We start from the raw sequence: 20,927 nt of genomic DNA on the forward strand, positions 1-20,927 counted from the left end.
AAATGTTCTTAGCAGCTTTAAATTGTTATAACCAGAAACTGGAAAGAAACTCATATATCCTTCAATAGGTGAATGAATAGTTATAGTTCAACTGTGGTACATACCATGGAATACTATTCAGGAAAAAGAGGGAGAAACTATTGAAATGTGCAGCACTGATCTCAAGGGAATTATGTTGAATTTTAAAAGCTAATCTCAAAAGGCTACATGCTGCACAATGTATACATTTCATTTATGTGATATCCCCTAAATGACAAAACTAAGAAGTGGAGAACTGATTAGTGGTTGTCAGGGGACAGGGACAGTGGAGAGGGATGAGTATAAAAGGGTAGCATGAGAAAATTCTTTTGTGGAAATGGAACAGTTGTGGTTACACAAATATATGTAAAAATTGGCAAAAACTGAATAAGGCCTACAGTAAACAATATTGTACCAATGTCAGTTTCCTGGTAGTATATAAGATGTCACTATTAGAAAAAGCTGGGTGAAGAGTACCTAGGACATTATGTACTATTTTTGGAAATTCCTGTGAGCTTATTTAAAAATCAATAATTTTTAAAGATAAGTTTATAACTTTTAAAGATAAGTATATATAACTTTTGTTAGGTATTGCCAAATTTCCCTCCAGAACAGTTGTACCTATTTGTGTTCCCATCAGAGATATGAGACTACCTATTTCAGCCCAGCTTTCTAACATAATGTGTTATAATCCTTTTTTTTTTTTTGAGATGGAGTTTCGCTCTCATTACCCAGGCTGGAGTGCAATGGCGCGATCTCGGCTCACTGCAAACTCCGCCTCCTGGGTTCAGGCAATTCTCCTGCCTCAGCCTCCTGAGTAGCTGGGATTACAGGCACGCACCACCATGCCCAGCTAATTTTTTGTATTTTTAGTGGAGTTTCACCATGTTGACCAAGATGGTCTCGATCTCTTGACCTTGTGATCCACCCGCCTCGGCCTCCCAAAGTGCTGGGATTACAGGCGTGAGCCATCGTATAATACTTTTTAATGGTTGCTTAACTATTAGATGACAAATGGTCTTTTAGTTTGCATTTCTCTCATGAATGAATTTGAGCATTTTCTGTTCATATACTTGAGGACTATTTTTACATGTTTTGTATGAACTCTTCATTCTTTTTCCCCTCTTTCTATTAGGTTTTTGTTCTTTGTTCCTTAAACTTTTAGAGTTCTTAACATATTACAGGTATTAGGCTTTTGTAGTAAATATTGCAATTTTTCTTCCAGTTCGTCAGTTGTCTTTTGACCTTCTAGTGTTTTTTACCATGCAAAAGGTTTTATTTTTATGCAATCTTATATTTCAATCTTTTTTCTCAGTTTTGAGTCAAGGTTATGTTTTATTGCATGTGGATTTGGGGTCATCATTTCTCTACATGAATGTTTTAGGCAAACTGGCACATGTTTTCCTCTACTATTGTATGATTTCATTTATACAGTTAGGTTTTTAATCTACATGGAGTTTTTTTCTCTTAGGTATGTTGTATGATATGGCTCCAGTTATAGCTTTTTCTAATGATTATCCACCTTTCCCAACAACGTGTATTACAGTGTGCATCTTTACCTCCAGTTGAGATGCCACCTTTACCATATTCTAAATTCCGTATATGATGGTGTCTGTTTCTCGACTTTGTATTTTATTCCACTGGAATGTTTGCCTACTCCTGCACTGGAACCACACTGTAGTAACTATGGAAGTTTTAATAGTATATTTTAGTATTTGGTAGGGATAATTCTTTTTCATAGTTTTCCAGTGTTTTCCTGGATCTTCTTGCATGTATGCTTTTCCATATATTTAGTGTCAACTTCCTAACTCCATGTAGTAGTAATGTGTCTTTCAGGAGTGTTTTATAATTTTCCTTGTATAAGTACTTAATATTTTGGTGCTATTATAAATGAGGTTTTCTGTATCATTTTATGTATTGTTTTTTGTTTGACTGTTTATTGATTGAGGTAGGATCTTGCTCTGTTTCCCAGGCTGGAGTACAGTGGTGCAGTTATGGCTCACTGCAGCCCAGACCTCCTGGGCTCAGGTAATCCTCCCACCTCAGTCTCCCAGGTAGCCGGTACTACAGGTGCATGCCACCATGCCCGGCTAATTTTTGCAGAGGTAGGATTCACCATATTGACCAGGCTGGTCTCAAACTACTAGGCTCAAGGGATCTGCCCTCCTCGGCCTTCCAGAGTGCTGAGATTTCTGGTGTGAGCCACCTCACACAGCCTGTCTATCTAGTTTAAATATCAGTTATACTTGCTTTGTAAAAGGAGTTAGAACATTGTTTTTCATTTTTTTCTTAATCCCAAATGTGATAGTATGTTCTTCCTTCTTAATGCTCTAGACAAATTGCCAAAATTGATGAGCTCATAGTTGGGTATTACATAATACTCCTAGTTTAATGGTACCTTCTTACTCCTTCTGCCTTTTTTTTTCTTTTCTTTCTAATTGCCAAAGGGTGTTTATTTCATTTTTGTCTGTTTTTCTTTAACAAAAACTGTGCATTTCAAAAACTGCTTCCTTTAAATCACACAGACTTTTAAGATCATTCCTTGTGATCTGTGTTCTGATCTACCCAGATGCTTTTGGTTTTTTAGCATTTTCAGATTTAATGTGGACTTAGTCTTTGTGTCAGTATTTTTAAATCAATGTTAGATCTTTCTGGTAGTTTCCTCTTCAGTTCTCCCCGTCAGGTTTTGTGTGTTTACTTGCTCTGTTTTTGTTTTGGTCTGTCTTTGCTTGCCACAAATCCCGTGGAGCAGTAAGGGTAGGGTAGGAGCAATAGAGATCATATTTGGTCCTTTTTTTCTCCTTCTAGTCACAGTTATTTTGAAGTTTTGGCATCTTCTGTCTTCAAGTTAGGCTGAAGGTATGATTTCATGTGGAATTTGCTTTTTCCTTCTTATTGTTTTGGGGAGGAAATAGTATAAAGTAAATATCTATATCGCTGCCTTTTTTTTTAAGCTCTGAAGAATATTTATAGCATATTATATACATTCATTTTTTTTCCTCTGGTTTCTTAGGTATAAACTACAGAAAAGATTAATTAGAAGCAGCAGTGACTTTTAAGGGGTGAATACAGTATAATTAACCCTTTTCTGTTGTTAAAGGTTACAGACGAGGCTATTTAAAAAGAACTGGAAGTGTGATTTAGATTCAGCCTTGAATAAATTAGAGGTATGACATTTATTATTTTATCCTTCTGAACCATAGTTCTGTCTAGGAGAAAAGAAAAAAAAAGACATTTATTATTTTTAAATACATCGCTGGGATCTCTGAAAATCAATAGCAACCAAAAAGTTTTGAATAACTCCATTTTATGAAAAGTTTTAGAAATGTGGCTGTTATACAGAGAAAATGCTCAAGAAAAGGAAGTTTTATTTTTCTTACAAGTTAATATTTTGAAATGCAAACATTTTAATTTCTAGAGTTGTAGACTGTTTTACAAATAATTCTAAAAATAATTGTTCAGTTTCAAAATTAACTTACATTAAAGTAAAATAATAATTCAAAACTTAGCCTTTGATTCTTGAGGGTGGGCAGACTCACTCAGTTCACAGGAAAGCTGAGGTACTTGTCATGGATGGTTACAGTACATGAAATGGTGGAAGAAAGCCCAGATCACACAGAACTCTCCAACCATTTAGAGTATAAGAATTGAGGACCTTAAGGATGATTATTACTTTTAAATTTAATATCATTTTTGTATTTATGTAGTAATTGTTGCTCTGGTTTTAATCAGTACTTTTATATCCTTTAGACTACTTTTTTGTTGGTATGAAAAACTTTTTAAGTTTTTAACAGAAATTATAGAAAGATAATAGGTTTACTCAAATTTACTTTGTAGCCACTTTGTAGAATGTAATGTCCAAAATTATATTTGGCCATTTATAATTTGGGCCCACATAACATTAAAATGCAATTTCTAAAAGTAGTAAAATAATGCATTGCCAGGCCGGGCGCAGTGGCTCACGCCTGTAATCCCAGCACTTTGGAAGGCCGAGGCGGGTGGATCACGAGGTCAAGAGATCGAAACCATCCTGGTCAACATGGTGAAACCCCGTCTCTACTAAAAATACAAAAAATTAGCTGGGCACAGTGGCGCGTGCCTGTAATCCCAGCTACTCAGGAGGCTGAGGCAGGAGAATTGCCTGAACCCAGGAGGCGAAGGTTGCGGTGAGCCGAGATCGCGCCATTGCACTCCAGCCTGGGTAACAAGAGCAAAACTCTGTCTCAAAAAAAAAAAAAAAGCATTGCCCTGGAGATAGCTCAAATCATGCTGCTCATCATTTGTTTTCCATAAAATCCATCTCCACTGTCAAGTTCAGGTTTGGGGGTGAATATAGTTAAACACTTTAAGACCTGGATAATTAAAGCAAATGTGCATTGCTATTTGGAATTTATAGAGGCTTTACTATAGCCAGAAAAGCAAAGTTACAATAGTATATTATTGATGTGGTGCTTGTCATTAAGTTTATAAGATCTTCAAATTTTGTCTTACTAATTTATGTATATCTAATGCATAAATGTGCTTGACTCTAAAACCATGTTTGCATAAATGACATAGTTTTCATTCTTTTTTCTTTTGTTTTTAATAATTTTGATAGCATTGTAAAGAAAAAGGTGACTGGACCAGATTGGGAAAATTATACCTTAATGTAAAAATGGGCTGTGAAAAACTTGCAGATTTTGAGACATTTTGTGCTTGCATTGCTAAAACACTCACAAAACACTATGAAAAAGAAGGACCAGATGTTCCCTTTTGTGAATTTGCTGAAACAGGTAAAATGTAACTTTTGGCCTGAATCTTGTACTATGAGGATGATGTGGTATTCTTTTTTATTTTTAGAGACAGGGTCTTCCTCTCTTACCCAGGCTGGAGTATAGGGATGCAGTCATAGCTCACTGCAGCGCCGAACTCCTGGGCTCAAGAAATTCTACTGCCTCAGCCTCCCAAGGAGCTGGGACTACAAGCACATGTCACTAATTTTTTTATTTTTTGTAGAGTCGGGGTCTTGCTTCATTGCCCAGGCTAGTCTCAAACTCTTGCGCTTAAGGGATCCTCCCACCTCAGCCTCTCAAAGCAGTAGTATCATAGACATAAGGCACAGCTTGGCCAGTGGCAGTGTTCTTAACAAGACTGTAAAACTCTTTAATATTTTCCAGGTTGTGAACAAATTAATGCAGGTTTCAGATACTCTTCCTTCTGTTTCTGAAGTTTTCCATCTATTTATTTTTAAGTTAGATTATAATGATAAAAGGTGAGGAATTGGTGTTTTAGTATCAGATGTTTTATATTCTTATTTTTCTTTTCACTCAAATTGGTAAAACTATTGCTAGCAAATTATACTGGAGCACCTGAATTTTGAATTCTTTAAGTTGTTACTCTCCTTACTATCACAAGTAAACAGAATTTATATAGTTTTGAATTTGTTTTGTTTTTGACCTGAGTTCTTTACTACTGTAGCCTTTATCAGGGGTTGGCAAACTTTTTCTATATGGCAAAAAACTTTTTTACTATATGGCAAAAAAGCCATATAGTAAATATCTTAGGCTTTGAACACACCACATGTGATCTCTATCACATTGTTCTATTTTCTTTTTAAACAATGCTTTGAAAACAGGAAAACCGTGGTTGGCTCATAGGCTATACAAAAACAGGTCACAGTTTGCCATCACCTGGTCTTTGTGGTAGTATCAATAATTCAGTATTAGTTTGCCTCTTCCATCATTTTAAGTGACTATTTTCTTTTGTATGCCTACTTTTGTTTCAGTTAGCAAAGATCCACAAAACAGTAAAGTAGATGAAAGTGTGCTGGGAAGAATCGGAATCAGTGCTTTGTTCTTCTATCACAAGCTGTTGCAGTGGTCCAAGGTACTTCATTGAGTTTTTGTCTTAGCTTGGTATAAAGAGCGTTAGCTTTAAAATTATGAACAGAATATAAGTTAACCCTGCAAATTAGTAGCTTGCTAATAATCATTACAATTGATAAAATGGGACCCAGACTAGTGAGTGCTTTGTTAGATGGTATATTAAGCAAATGGCTACTATTTAAAAATCTCAAACTGGATGCAGTGGCATGTACCTATAGTTCTAGCTACTCGGGAAGCTGAGTTCAAGGCCAGCCTGGGCAGCATGGGCAGATTCCTGTCTTTAAAAATAGTTGTTATTATAAAAATAAATAAAATCCCAGTATAAAGAACACTTAACCCATTTATGCCGGAAATTGCAAATTTTTTTGTGGAAAAAAATCAGACCTTGGTGATGACCTTGAACAGTAGGATGTAAATAACTCCCACAAGCTTAACACTATAGGCATAAATTGGTTAAGAACCTGTGCTAAATGTCATATTTATTTGAAGTAACTTTCAACTCATATTATTTTGCCAACACATGAGTATCAGTTATATTGTAATTTTAGAAGAGTTCAAGATACATTTCTTTTTTTTCCTTTGTGATGGAGTTTTGCTCTTGCTGCCCAAGCTAGAATGTAATGGTGCGATCTTGGCTCACCACAACCTCTGCCTCCCGGGTTCAAGCAAATTCTCCTGCCTCAGCCTCCCAAGTAGCTGGGGCTACAGGCATGCGCCACCTCACCCAGCTAATTTTGTATTTTTAGTAGAGACAGGGTTTCTCCATGTTGGTCAGGCTGGTCTCGAACTCCCGACCTCAGGTGATCCACCTGCCTCAGCCTCCCAAGGTGCTGGGATTACAGTTGTGAGCCAGTGCACCCAGCTAAGACACATTTCTTAAGATGAACTCAGAAAACTCACAATTAACAGAACTTCTTAAAAATCACCTCTTAGAATACCCCGGAACACTATATACAATATATCTTGATGTCTTTGAAGCCTAGTTTACCACAGATAGAGGTGGTTTAGTGACTCAAGACCATATTGTATTACCGTTCTTTAGATATTCCTGAGGTGGCAGGTGGAGTTATAGACTTAACAGAGTTCAAGTAGAGGACAGGGAAATCCAAAATAGGGAGGAAGTGCTTAGGGATGGAGTTACATAGAGAGTGGAGTAGATATTATAGTCACTATTGATTTAACTATTAAAGTATATCTTTTGTTACTTGCTACTTTTATAAAGAGGTTATTTATTTCACAATTGAATATGTTCAATAACATTTAAGTACATGGTCACCTGTATACCTACAAAATTCATAAATTAAAAGAAAATTTTTTTTAACCTAGAATGGTTAAATAGAAAGTCTCCAGGCTCAAAAGTCTCCAGGAGGCTTTGCTTTTATTGTGGGGTAGGCCTGGAGTGGGCAAGGTGTACCTGGTGTCTGCTCTCACAGTCGAGCTTAAGGTTGGTCATAGCATTAATATCCTGACTATTTAATGCTTGGGAATTTAAGGACTACCTAAAAAGAAGATCCTTTATAAAAACTCAGACTGGGCCAGGAGTGGTGGCTCATGCCTGTAATCCCAGCACTTTGGGAGGCCATAGTGGGCAGATCACTTGAGGTCAGGAGTTCAAGACCAGCCTGGCCAACATGAAACCCCATCTCTACTAAAACATACAAAAATTAGCTGGGCATGATGGTGCATGCCTGTAATCCCAGCTACTTGGGAGGCTAAGGCAGGAGCATTGCTTGAACCTGGGAGGCGGAGGTTGCAGTGAGCCAAGATTGCACCACTGCACTCCAGCCTGGGTGACAGAGTGAGACTCCATCTCAAATTTAAAAAAAAAAAAAAAAAGAATGACTGATTTTGCTGAAATTTTAGAGTATTTTTAAATTTTACTTGGTTATTATTTCTTAAGACAGTAGATTGGTGAATTTTATCTATTTTGATTAAAATTTTAACCAATTTATTTAGAAAAGTGTTTTATCACCTTAGTATGAATTTTTAATGAAGGCTGTTCCTTTTTTAATGTAAAAGTAAAATCATTGAAATTTAACTAAACATATCCCTTTAAAAATGCACTCATTTATACAGTCACCTTGAAAGTACCTTTACATCATAATAAGCATTAGATTCAAATAGTATACACTAAGGCCCGTGGGCCAGAATTTACCCAAAGCCTGTTTTTATACAGCCCTCAAGCTAAGAATTTTTTTATGTTTTGAAAGAGTTATAAATTTAAAAAACAACAATCAAAAAGAATATACAACAGACTAAATGTGGCCTGCAAAGCCTAAACTATTTACTATCTGGCCATTTACAGGAAAAGCTGCCGACCCATTGTATAAAATAATTGTATATGTCCAATTTCTGATGTCTAGACCAAAGGTAATTTTCAGGTAGAATATGTGAAATAATTAATCTACTCAATTAATAATTTTAGCTAACAATTTTATTTTTCACTATCATTCTTTTTCTAAATTTTTTGGGAGGTGGAGCAGAGGTTTTACCACACTGCCCAGGCTGGTCTCAAACTTCTGGGATCTAGTGATCATCCTATTTCAGCCTCCTCCTGAGTGTGTCTAAATTTGATAACAAATTATTTTCATATTTATTGTCTCTCTAATCTTCCTAGATCCCAGATTGACCAACAGAAGAGAAGCAAAAACATATAATCAGTAGTTTTGTAATGTTAAATGGAATCCTTTTGTCAAATGAAATCTTAAGGAGAAGTACAGTATATAAAACAAAAAGAAGGCTGCTGATAAAGGGGGTCTTGTGATATTTGTGGGAAGGGTGGTTAATATAAAGGAGAACCTTGCTTGTTCCTCTTTCACTTTCATCTGTGAACAGTAAGAGGCTTAAAGCAAGAGTCTTGGAGCAGTTCAGCAGTCTAGGATGATGATTCAAACTGGATAATTGGCTTGTGAATAATTATCAATGGCTTTGTGTGTCTGTGATTGATTGATACCCAATTAGCATTCTTTATTTTTATTCTAGGGAAGGAAGGTGTTAGATAAACTATATGAATTAAAAATACACTTTACAAGCTTAAAAGGACTTATAGGGCCTGAGATGTTAGCATCAAGATGTCAGATTGTGAATGTTGCAGCAGAAATTTTTCTAAAAAGTGGAAGCCTAAATGGTGCCATTTGGGTAATGAGGGGTAAGTTCTGATATATGCAAGCATAAAATAATTTGTTAAACTTGTTATGCATTTTTGTCTATGTAATTAGTTTAAGTTTCTATTAAACTGTGGTTAGTAGTTTGGTTTAAACCCTAGTGAAGATATGGGGTAGGAAAGGTTGTTATGTAAACTGAAAGGGAAAAGTTAACTAAGCCTTAAAGAAGAAATTATTGAGCATTTGTTGATTTAGAAACTAGTTCTTTCTATGGCCTGGGCCCCATACTAACTGCTTGCCCCGAATTATCCCAATTAATCTTCATAGAACACTGAGTTTGGAACTGTTAAAATCCCCATTTGATTGATAAGAAAATGTTGCCAAAGATACTGACCAACTTGCCCAAAATGACATAACAAGCAGGAATGGAGGCCAAACTCAAACCCAGACAATCCAGCTTCGGAGCCCCGGCTTCAGCAGCTATGTAAAACAGAAATCCTGATTGTAGTATGCATAAACTCTGTCTTCACACATATAGGCAAACATGACTTCAAACCAAGATGAGTAGAGCTTACTTTCCTTGGTAAGGCAATTTTTCTAAGCAGAAATTATAATGACATTAAGCCAGCAGGAACAAATAAGGTTAGTTTGGTATGAGAAAAATAAAAGAACCCAATAGTGTTTTGACACTAATGAAGCTAATGATAGTCTGGCTATTTGGACCATCAGGCAGATTTTATTTGACAAAGTGGGATAAGAACAAAGAAACTTCAAGGATAACAAGAGTTTAGGTGGGAAGAAAGAATCAATAAATAAAGCAAATGGAGAACTTTAAAACACACTAACACGTATCTAGCACATATGTATATGAATACATGTAATTCACATATAGGCACATATATGAACACGTGATATATGGGAAATATATGTGTGTAAAATACCTTGTATATGTTCAGTGCTGAGGGTTTAATACAGAGGTTGTGAGTAGGCTTTATTTAAAAGCTTGTTTGTAAAGGTATTCTTCAACTTAAACATGATGAGTGAGGTTTCCTAAGTGGGAAGAGTGCCAAAATCCAAAAATAAAAATTAGTGAAATATAAGCCAGAGCTCACAAGCTCTGTGAGGAAAGAAGCAATGTGGCAGGAAATGGGAAGGGGAAAATAGTAAATAAAAATGAGCTTCAGTCACCTTACAGTAGGAAACACCTGCCTAAAAGTTTGTGGCAAAATCAGTCTTTCTCAAACTAGAAACTGGGGAGTTTAGGAGGGATGTGGAGTGATCTGTGGAGATTTTGTTTTACATTTCAATGTTGCCATGTTTAGACTAACTTTAAACTTCTATCGATTCTTTTTTTGCAGTGACAGTTTCAACTAAAAGTAATTTTCATAAGTAAAATTTTATTTCTACAAAAGAAGAGCCCACAGAAGTATGCTCCATTGTTCCTAGAATTTTTTAATTCTTAAAAGGGTTCTGTAGCTAACAGGCCATTCCCAAGAAAGGAAATACAAATGGCTCAATCTCACTGATAATAAGTGAGATTAATACTTGTAATAAGAGAAATGTACATTATAATTACAAATATCATTTTTGAACCCATTAGACTATCAAAGTTCAAAGTTTGGTGATATGCTTTTCATGAGGGTATAGAGAAATAGACGTTCACAGAGGTTGTCTGTAGGAGCTTTTTGGCAAAATAAATGTCAGAAGTTTAAAACATTTTTTTCATTTACTAATTCCATTTCTAGGAATTTGTGCTGCATATACATTTATACCTGTATACAAAGGTATGCATATTAAATTATCTGGAATCTTTTGTTACGTCAACAATGGTAACAAAGGATTCCAGGTAGCTCAAATCCTCATACCAGTTGAACTGTGTTATAGCCAAATGATAAGTAGAATGAGGCAGCTCTGTAGGTGTTCATTTGGAATGATCTCCAAGATCTATTGCAAAGCAAAAAAAAAAAAGGAATGTACAGAGCAGTTGCTACCATTTGAAAAATAATAATACAGTGGATAAATACATATTTGCTTATATCCCTTAAAATATTTTTAGAAGGATGCACAAGAAACTAGTAATAGTGGCTGCCTCTGCCTGTGGGAGGAGAAATTGAGTGCTTGGAGGACAGGGTAACCAATTAACTTTTTGCATATATTTTATCTTTTTAAAAATATATCTTTATTACCTACTGAATTTGTAAAAGATGGGGTTATATTCATTACTCAAGTTTGAGAAATGCAGAATATCTCACACGTTTTTTTGTTTGGTGGGTGGCAGACTTTATGGCAAGAAGAAGTCTATTGTTTTGGCATTTCACTTTGACATTTCAAACTCTTTCTCAGCACTAGTGCTTTTAACCCTGCAAATGAGCAACAGATTCCTACCATGCCTTCTCCGAAACCAAACTAAAAAGTCTTAAAACCATCATTTTATAATCTTTGTTCAGAGGCTGAGAAATAAGTATCTTAGCTCTCTATAATATAAATTTTGTAAAAAAAAAAAAAAATATGCCATTTATTGAGAAACTGCCTTTGAATTTTGAAATAACTTATTGCCTTTATGTAAATAATACATATTAATAAATGCTTATCCACCTTTCATATTAATAAAATAAATTAAAATAAATTTCATATTTATATTAATAAATATGAAAGGTAGATAAGCAAAACTAATGATAAAAATCCCATAACATTTGGTCACTATTATCCACTTTAATGTTGTTATACAGACTCTTTTATACTGCTTTTTTTTTCAGGCAGTAGCCTTTCGATGAAAATTTCTTCTGCAGCATCACTTAATGGGCTGCATGGTTTTCTATCTTATAAACAGACAGTTGGATAGATCCATCTTCTGATCCGTGAATCCACTTTTACTGAACTGGCTGGTTTTTAGATTTTACTTATAAACAATAATCCCTGCTAAACATCAGGGCTAAATCTTACTTTCCTTAAGGATAAATTCTGACAGAAGTGCTGTGTTAAAGGGTAAAGGCATTTTAAAGCTTTTTGGTAAATGTCAGCAAATGTGCCCTTTTTGCTATTCAGATTTGCAGATGTTATTTCAGTTTTATTAGAAAGTCTCTTTTATGAGAAATTACTAGAGAACTATTGCTTTTAGGTATAGTATCTATACAAACATGTCCTTTAGGAATCACAGGTACACATGTTAGTTGTCAGTTCCAGATGTTAGTGCCTGATAATACGGTTTTTGGTTATCAGACAGGCAGACTGGTACATTCCAGGTTATGCAAACCCTACTCTACCTATTTAGTACATTCCATTCCGGGTTTTTTCTCTGTGAATAGCATATAAAAGTCCTCTACACCTTCAGTTAGGTTATAGTAATTACAGTCTTCTTAACAGTATATGAAAATGCAGCTTATGAAATGCCCTTGCCAACAATGAGTATTATTATTTTTCTTATCTCTCTGCTAATTTAATAGGGCAAAAGTTATATTCACAGCTTTACTTTGCATTTAATTATTAAAGAAACTTTTTGCCCATCTATACCTTATTTTTTTGTGAATTGCCAGTTTATGTCCTTGGTCTGTTTTCTGAATTTAACATTTCTCTTCATTATTGGTTTCATAATAATGTGAGTATTCACTGTCTACCAAGCATTGTGCTAAATGTGTTACTTGTGTCATCTTGTCTAATCAATACTAACCCCGTAACATGGATAATGGTATCCCAAGATGAGGATGCTGAGGTTCAAAGAACATCACACAACAAGTAAGTGTAGACCAGGAATTCCAATCCAGGTCTGTCTGACTGCAAAGTCCATATTTTTAATTACTACACCAGTACTATTATTTTCCTAGTTTCTTCTCTAAATAGGCTTCATAAAATTGCAACTGGAGCAGAAGCACAAACTACACAAATAGATCCAGACCTAAGATAATCAGCTTCCTGAGCAAAATGGTGATCCTGAGCTTGTTTTGGTAAATCTAAGACAGTGGTTCTCAAGCTTGACCATCAGAATTTTCTAGAGGGCTTGTTAAAACACTTATTACTGGGCCTACCTCCAGATTTTCTGATCCATTAAGTCTGGGGTACAGGTCCTAAAAATTTGCATGTCTGTGAAGTTTTTAAATGTTGTTGATGCTGCTGATCTGGTGACCTCACTTTGAGGACCAGTGCCCTACAGCACTCTCACAGTGACATTTTCTCATTTCTTACCTATGTTCTTAAACCATACTCACTCAAGTCACTCCCCCGCATTTATTAACCACTGTTATAAACACTACCATTTTTATTGTTTTTTAAGTTAATTACATTTAGAGTATTTCACCTGTGGTAGTACCGGGCACAGAGTAAATATTTAGTAAATATTAGTTGAGGTGAGTAGATGGATGGATGGATGGACGGATTTTCTTCATTTATGTATCTTTATACCTTCCAAGGAGGAAATAGAGGTTTTGAAAGTGTGTGTGCAGTTTTTTTTTGTTTATACTATGAAATTTAGCATAAAGATTAGCTCACACATGTGGACCAGTGCCTGTGATTACAGTACTAATATAAGCATATAAACAATGTTAATATTTAAGAAAAAATGTGTCTTCATTTTCAATCAGTGGATGGATCTCCCTAGCACAAAGCTGTGTTAGGCCAGGCCATCTTCAGTCTCTGATTTAATACCACAGTTCCACTTATATCTACTTATCAAGACCTACTACTTAAATCATTAACACCTCTTTCTCGAATAATTTTTACCAGATGTGAATCCTAATCATTTACAGTCATGGGATTTTCAGTTATTTCTATAATAGTTCTTTGTACTTTTCTGTTTTGCTTGAGTTTTTTATAGTAAATATTTATATTTTAAAAATAAATACTTAACGCCAGGCACAGTGGCTCATGCCTATAATCCCAGCACTTTGGGAGGCCAAGGCAGTTGGATCATTTGGGCTCAGGAGACCAGCCTGGGCAACATGGTGAAACCCTGTCTCTACTAAAATACAAAAATTAGTTGGGTGTGGTGGCACACGCCTGTAGTCCAGCTACTCGAGAGGCTGAGGCAGAAGAATTGCTTGAACCTGGGAGGCAGAGGTTTCAGTGAGCCAAGATCATGCCACTGCACTCCAGCCTGGTGCCTGGCAACAGAGTGAGACTCTTCTCCAAAAAAAATGTTTTTTTGATTAGTCAGGTGTGGTGGCACAGTCTCAGCTACTCAGGAGGCTGATGTGAGAGGGCTGCTTGAGCCCCAGAGGTCAAGTTTGCAGTGAGCAGTGATCACGCCACTACACTTCCAGCCTGGGCAACAGAGTGAGACCCTGTCTCAAAAAAAAAAAAAAAAAAAAAACTTTTTTTTTTTTAAGTAGATCAAGCAACTTGGCCTCATCCAAATATTTGTGAAATCACAGATTCACTATGATTTTCATATTTAATGTGATCTTTATAATTTTTAAATATACAATTAAATTATTAAAATTATAATGTAACACCTAAAATTTTCAGGTACCATCAGTGATGTGTATATCACACTTAGGAAATATCACACTGTACAATAATGTCCCTTTTATATTCAGCAGTTTTATGTATTAAAGATACTAGTTCTTGATCTCTCGGGTATTTACAAATATTTTTCCTACCTTTTCATTTTTCTTTAACTTTATGATTTTTTCACATTTTTGTTTGTTTTCTTTTGCCCACTGACTTTTTTTCTACTTAATATAAACTGCTTTTTAAATATTTAATAATTTCTGTTTTGTATCATGCTTTTAGGCAGTCCTTATCATCTCAAAGTTACATATTCATCTATATGTTCTTTCAATTTTTTCATTTCTTGCTAGTTTAAGTTTTGGTATAAGACAGGAACTTAATTTTATTTATTTGCCCCAAATGTTTTCACATTTCATCTTTTAATCACTTACTTGAAATGCCGTTTTTATCATATATTAGAATCTTGATTCTGCCGGGTCTATTTCTGCACCTTTCTCCCAAGAATCTCTGTGTTTCATCCAAATATTTGTGAAATCACAGATTCACTATGATTTTCATATTTAATGTGATCTTTATAATTTTTTATAGCACAATGCTCTTTTCATTTAATATAATCCTAGAATATGTGATATCTGTCTATTTAGGCAAGACCACTTTCACTCTTCTTCTAAATTATTCTTTGCTATTCTCAAGGGTTTATTCTTTGAATGAATTTCAGAATTACTGAATCAGGTTTTAATCCTGTTCTGTAGGAAATTTGATTGGGATTATATTAAATGTATACCTTGGCTGGGCTTGGTGGCTCACGCCTGTAATCCCAGCACTTCAGGAGGCCGAGGCGGGCAGATCACTTGAGGTCAGGAGTTTGAGACCAGCCTGGCCAATGTTGTGAAACCCCATCTCTATTAAAAATACAAAAATTAGCAGAGCGTTGTGGTGGTCACATGTAATCCCCACTACTCAATAGTCTGAGGATTGAGAATCACTTAAACCCGGGAAGAGGAGTTTGCAGTAAGCTGAAATTGCGCCACTGCACTTCAACCTGGACAATAGAGTGAGACTCAGTCTCAAAAAAATAAAATAAATGTATACCTTAAGGGAAGAATAGGTATCTTTACATAGTCCCACATTTTAGTATTCACTATTATAAAGGATAATTGTTTGATAGTCTCACTGACTAGTCTGAAAATTCATTTAATAGTTTTATGTTGCCAGTGTGTGTATTCAAAATCTTGCATGAATAATGATTAAATGTGCATCTGTTGGAAAGTAAATGGATAAAAAGACAGGCTATTATAGAAAATATGCTCTCCCTTTGATTCTGAGACTTTAGACAAATAGAAAATATTTCCCAAATATGAAATAGAGAAAAACATGAAGATGAATGCAGTAATAACTTTTATTGCTGTAAAACTAGTATTAAGTCCACTAGTAAACTGTTTTTTATTCTTGGGAATTTAATTCTCATAAGAGTTCTCATAAAATATTCATAATAGTATTTATGTTAGTAACATTGTGAACTAGCTGGATTAAATTTAAAGCTATTTACAAGTGACTTCTCCGTTATCAATTAACTTTGATACATAGAATAATCAGCTTACTCAGGTTTTTTTTCTTCTTAAAAGCAGCGGTTTTATTGTGTTTGGTCCACAGTCTGTATTTCACATTATTTCATGGTACAGGGCCCCTGAAATGGGGGTCCCTGTGCAGTACTTTGTGGGGTGTGTGGCTGGGGGTGATGAAGCAGTATAGCTGGTCAGGCCCAGAAGGGGAGAAGGAGGGCTGGGGGCTCCTTAAAACCTACTGAGGGGCCAGGCATGGTGGCTCACACCTGTAATCCCAGCACTTTGGGAGGCTGAGGCAGGCAGATCACCTAATGTCAGGAGTTCGAGACCAGCCTGGCCAACATGGGGAAACCCAGCCTTTACTAAAAATATACAAAAATGAGCTGGGTGTGGTGGTGCAAGCCTGTAGTCTCAGCTACTCAGGAGGCTGAGGCAGGAGAATTGCTTGAACCTGGGAGGCAGAGGCAGTGAGCTGGGATCACACCACTGCACTCCAACCTGGGCGATAGAGCAAGACTCCATCTCAAAAAAAAAAAACCTGTTGAAAGCCACAGTGGGGCTGGGGGATTAGCATAGAGAGGGGTCAGACTTAGCCCCAACAACTCAGAATTCCACTGCCTTGTATGAGCCTCAGTTTCCCCACGAGACCCCGTGGTAGGTCTGAGGGTCTGAGGCCTATGGATCTGAGGATCCTAGGAAAATCCAGCAATTCAGAAGCCTGAGATATTTTAGCATCGTGGCTGTGTCCCCTCTCCCAGGGGACTTACTTCCCAGCAACCTTTCTGCTGTCCCCACCCCATTCCTTGGGGGAAAAAATACATATTTTTTTCTTTTGTTAATAATTCCTGAAGCTTTTGCAGGTACAGAAACCACAAACTGATCTGTTGACAAAAGGGGAAAGAGGAGAGGCAACTGGAAACTTTTGGGGACCAGTTCCTTTCCATGTCCAGGTCTCTTCTCCCCAGCGCAGCTTGGCCCACAACCTAGATGTGCCAGCAGGGACCCTTACCCTATACGCATTGGGATACAGCCTGGCCCCTTCCCCCATAGCCAGATGGCTCAATCCTGCAAAGGAACCAAGGCAAGGGGTGGGGAAAACCCTGCTGCCTGATCCGTTGCTGCCACTCACAGATCCTCGGTTGATTGGCTGCACCGAACAGGTTTAAAAAAACAAAGAAAATACAGAAAAACCCAAAAACTCCGACAGGGAGACAATGTGGGGAGAGAGCATGCAAGGTCAGATTTTCTTATATAGCTAAACAGTTTGATAACAAATTGTAAATGAATCTCATAAAATATCGTATATACTTGCCAAAAAATGTAACCATTACCCTACCTTAAATATAAGAAATAAATATTAAAGAAAAACGATGCAATTTTTATGAGAAAAGGTTTACATAGTCTACTTTTTGTGTGTTGGATATATCTAACAGATAAAAAATAATTGAACTTAAAGTTCACTTTATAAGGAATAATGAACTAACAGTTTTTCTTTTTCTTTTTCTTTTTTTTTTTTTTTTTTTTTTTGAGACGGAATTTCGCTCTTGTTACCCAGGCTGGAGTGCAGTGGTGCAATCTCGGCTCACTGCAACCTCCGCCTCCTGGGTTCAGGCAATTCTCCTGCCTCAGCCTCCTGAGTAGCTGGGATTACAGGCACGTACCACCATGCCCAGCTAATTTTTTGTATTTTTAGTAGAGACGGGTTTCACCATGTTGACCAGGATGGCCTCTATCTGTTGACCTCATGATCCACCCACCTCGGCCTCCCAAAGTGCTGGGATTACAGGCTTGAGCCACCGCACCCGGCCAACAGTTTTACTTTTAATGGGAATTATGTTTAACAGATGACCATACAGTCTTTGAAGATATTAAGTTCATTTACATTTCTCCACATATTAAAATTTCAGCAAATGTAGGAGTAAATTAATGATAGTGTCTAAGTGAGTTAATATTCTTAAAACACTTAGAACGTTCCTAACACATAGTATAACTCCGTTAAGTCAATCAGTCCATCAAGTGAGCTCCAGTAATTGAAAAACGAGCTCCTTTTTACAGCTTTATACTGGATACTGGATACTGAAAGCTTACTTTTGTTATCATGTATTTGAATTATTAACTTTTTCTTCAATACTTTTTATATTCACTGTGCTGGGAAGACCACAAAAGAAAAGGATTACGTCTGAATTTAGTCCATTTGAAAAAGAGCACCAAAATGTGATTTGAATGTTATGTATAGTAATGTTTCATTATGTGTATAATGATTGAGTAAATTAAGTAAACGATAAAATATTTACATTTCTACATTTTAGCACCTCAGTGTTCTGTAATACAGTCTCCCATTGTTTTTCTCAATGTGAAAATCAGGGCAGAAATTAAGGAACTTCAGCATTATAGATAATATTCTCTTTTTTAAAAGAAGCTCTGAGATCTGTTGGTCTGAGAGTCCTAGGATGGGTGTGATGGGCACATAGGAGTTAATTTTATTGTTATGCTTTTATAACATATATTAGATGTTCTTCTATATACAACAATGATTTCATAATAGAAATTGTTTTTAAAATAGACAGAAATTGTTAATAAATGCTATTCCCTGGCTGGGCAGGTGTGGTGCCTCATGCCTGGTAATCCTACCAATTTGGGAGGCCAAAGCGGGTGAATCACGAGGTCAGGAGATGGAGACGATCCTAGCTAACACAGTGAAGCACCATCTCTACTAAAAATACAAAAAATTAGCTGGGCATGGTGCCATGCGCCTGTAGTACTAGCTACTCGGGAGACTGAGACAGGAGAATCACTTGAACCTGGGGGAGGCGGAGGTTGCAGTGAGCCAAGATCACACCACTACACTGCACTCTAGCCTGGGTGACAGAGCAAAACTCTGTCTCAAAAAAAAAAAAAAGTATATTCCCCAGTAACACCAAAACTAAACTATGTATTTATTGTGAAATTGTTAAACTTGTCCACATGAATATTTTATATTAAAGCAAATATGATAATCTGAACTTTTTGTATAAAAATGAACATTACCTGGCCGGGCTCGGTGGCTCAAGCCTGTAATCCCAGCACTTTGGAAGGCCGAGGCGGGTGGATCACGAGGTCAAGAGATCGAAACCATCCTGGTCAATATGGTGAAACCCCGTCTCTACTAAAAATACAAAAAATTCGCTGGGCATGGTGGCGCGTGCCTGTAATCCCAGCTACTCAGGAGGCTGAGGCAGGAGAATTGCCTGAACCCAGGAGGCGGACATCGCAGTGAGCCGAGATCGCGCCATTGCACTTCAATCTGGGTAACAAGAGCAAAACTCTGTCTCAAAAAAAAAAATAAACATTACCTTTAAAATTGGTAATAGACTAGTACACTTAGAAGAAGAATTAATTAAAAATAAGTATAAGAAAGTGGCCATTAGTTTGCATCTTCTTCCAATGATGATTATCACTATATCAGTTATTTCTAATAAGTTTGAGCCATGGTTATCTTCTCTGAGTACACATATTTAAGTTTTGCCTATTTCTCCAAAAGATATTTTGGAATATTAGTTGTGATTTTACTGTTAAGTGTCATTTTAATGGTATAAAATATTTGTATTTTTTCTTTTTGTAAGAGTCAGAATGGATAATCAATACGCCTCTGTGGCCTTGTGATAGGCTGGATGTGCTTAATCGACATAATTTGCTCTGTACAATTGCACATGACATCTTAGCCAAGAGCCTTTTTAGACAGGCATTTGAAGTTTTGCAGAATCTACCAGGTTTTCAGAATTCTCAAGGTATGTTTTTTAAAAGTCTAACTTAATTATCTATTGCCCATCTGGTGTTTAACTGTTAATAAGAAACAGTTGTCCACCTGTTTTGATTGAGTTTTCTATTCCAGCATATTTTTCAATGAAGTCGTTTTAGGTACAATGTGTTCTCTGCAAATTGAATATGTTTTCCTGATGGTTAAAAAAAAAATCAGAGATGTTTATCTTTTGTTGTTTGCCAGCAGTTCCTAAGAGAAACATTTTTTTCATTCCTTTTTTCCTACTTCTGCCAAGTCATCAGCAAATAATATGTTTAAATGCCCCGAGCAAGCTTTTTCTCTTATCACTGAATAAATGCAGAACTTAGTTTACATTAACTAGGAATACAGGTAAACCAGAATGAAATGGAAGAAATGAAACAGATGCCAAGCTCCAAAAAATACCAGTGTAGGCAATGGTAGTTAGTACCCTTGAATGTTGGGTATCCATGAGCAAAAGCTTTGGGTCAAGAAGGAACTGTGTGATAGGTTCAGAGGATGATGAAAATATTAACTTCAGGGCCTCCCCTCAGTACTTTCATCATACTATTTATAAATTTTTATTTTTCCACTTAATTCCACTATGCTCCTGTATTATAATTAGCATTCTTACCTGTTTCTCCTTCTACAGAGTGATCTCAGTCACGGTGGTAATATTTTCTTTACCTTGGTATTCCTGGCTAATGGCTGCTATCTCGCAATCTCTTAATATACAGTTAGTTGGTAATAAAACAAAGTAGTAATAGGGAGATTAGACAGATCGTTGTGCCAGAGTTTGGGAGACCTAAAGGAGTTTTCTTCTCTTGTGTATAATAAAAAGGGGTCACTAGAGTTTTGGGTCTAGGGAGTGAGATAATGAAGTTGGTGTTTCAGGAAGTTAGTGTTTAGGGAAAGACTAAAAGTAGAGAGATTAATTTCCTGATAAGGCCTGGATTAACTAAAAGATTCTAAAACTATAAAGAACTACAGTCTAGCTCACAAACCCAACTGACTGAATATAGGGAATAAAAAAAAAAGTCTCTAAGATGACTTCTCTAAGAGTGACTAAAGGAATAGAAAACCCATTAAAGGATTGTTTTAAATTTGAGAGTAAATATTTATTAGGGGATGATTTCTTTTTAGTCAAGGGATATATAAGGCTAAGGTCTGAACTGTA

General features: G+C 36.2%; 1 protein-coding gene across 1 annotated transcript in view; it reads left to right on the top strand.

Annotated features, from left to right (window-relative positions):
- Positions 1-20,927, top strand: part of TOPAZ1 (testis and ovary specific TOPAZ 1) — a 91,607-nt gene that overhangs the window by 61,406 nt on the left and 9,274 nt on the right. The window contains exons 13-17 of the mRNA XM_035275014.3: positions 3,119-3,185; positions 4,616-4,790; positions 5,783-5,883; positions 8,865-9,030; positions 19,596-19,760. Of these exons, the coding sequence (XP_035130905.3) occupies positions 3,119-3,185; positions 4,616-4,790; positions 5,783-5,883; positions 8,865-9,030; positions 19,596-19,760 (674 nt within the window). The remainder of the gene's footprint in view (positions 1-3,118; positions 3,186-4,615; positions 4,791-5,782; positions 5,884-8,864; positions 9,031-19,595; positions 19,761-20,927) is intronic.

This window comes from Callithrix jacchus, chromosome 15, assembly GCF_049354715.1.
Source record: "Callithrix jacchus isolate 240 chromosome 15, calJac240_pri, whole genome shotgun sequence".
Taxonomy (NCBI): Eukaryota; Metazoa; Chordata; class Mammalia; order Primates; family Cebidae; genus Callithrix; species Callithrix jacchus.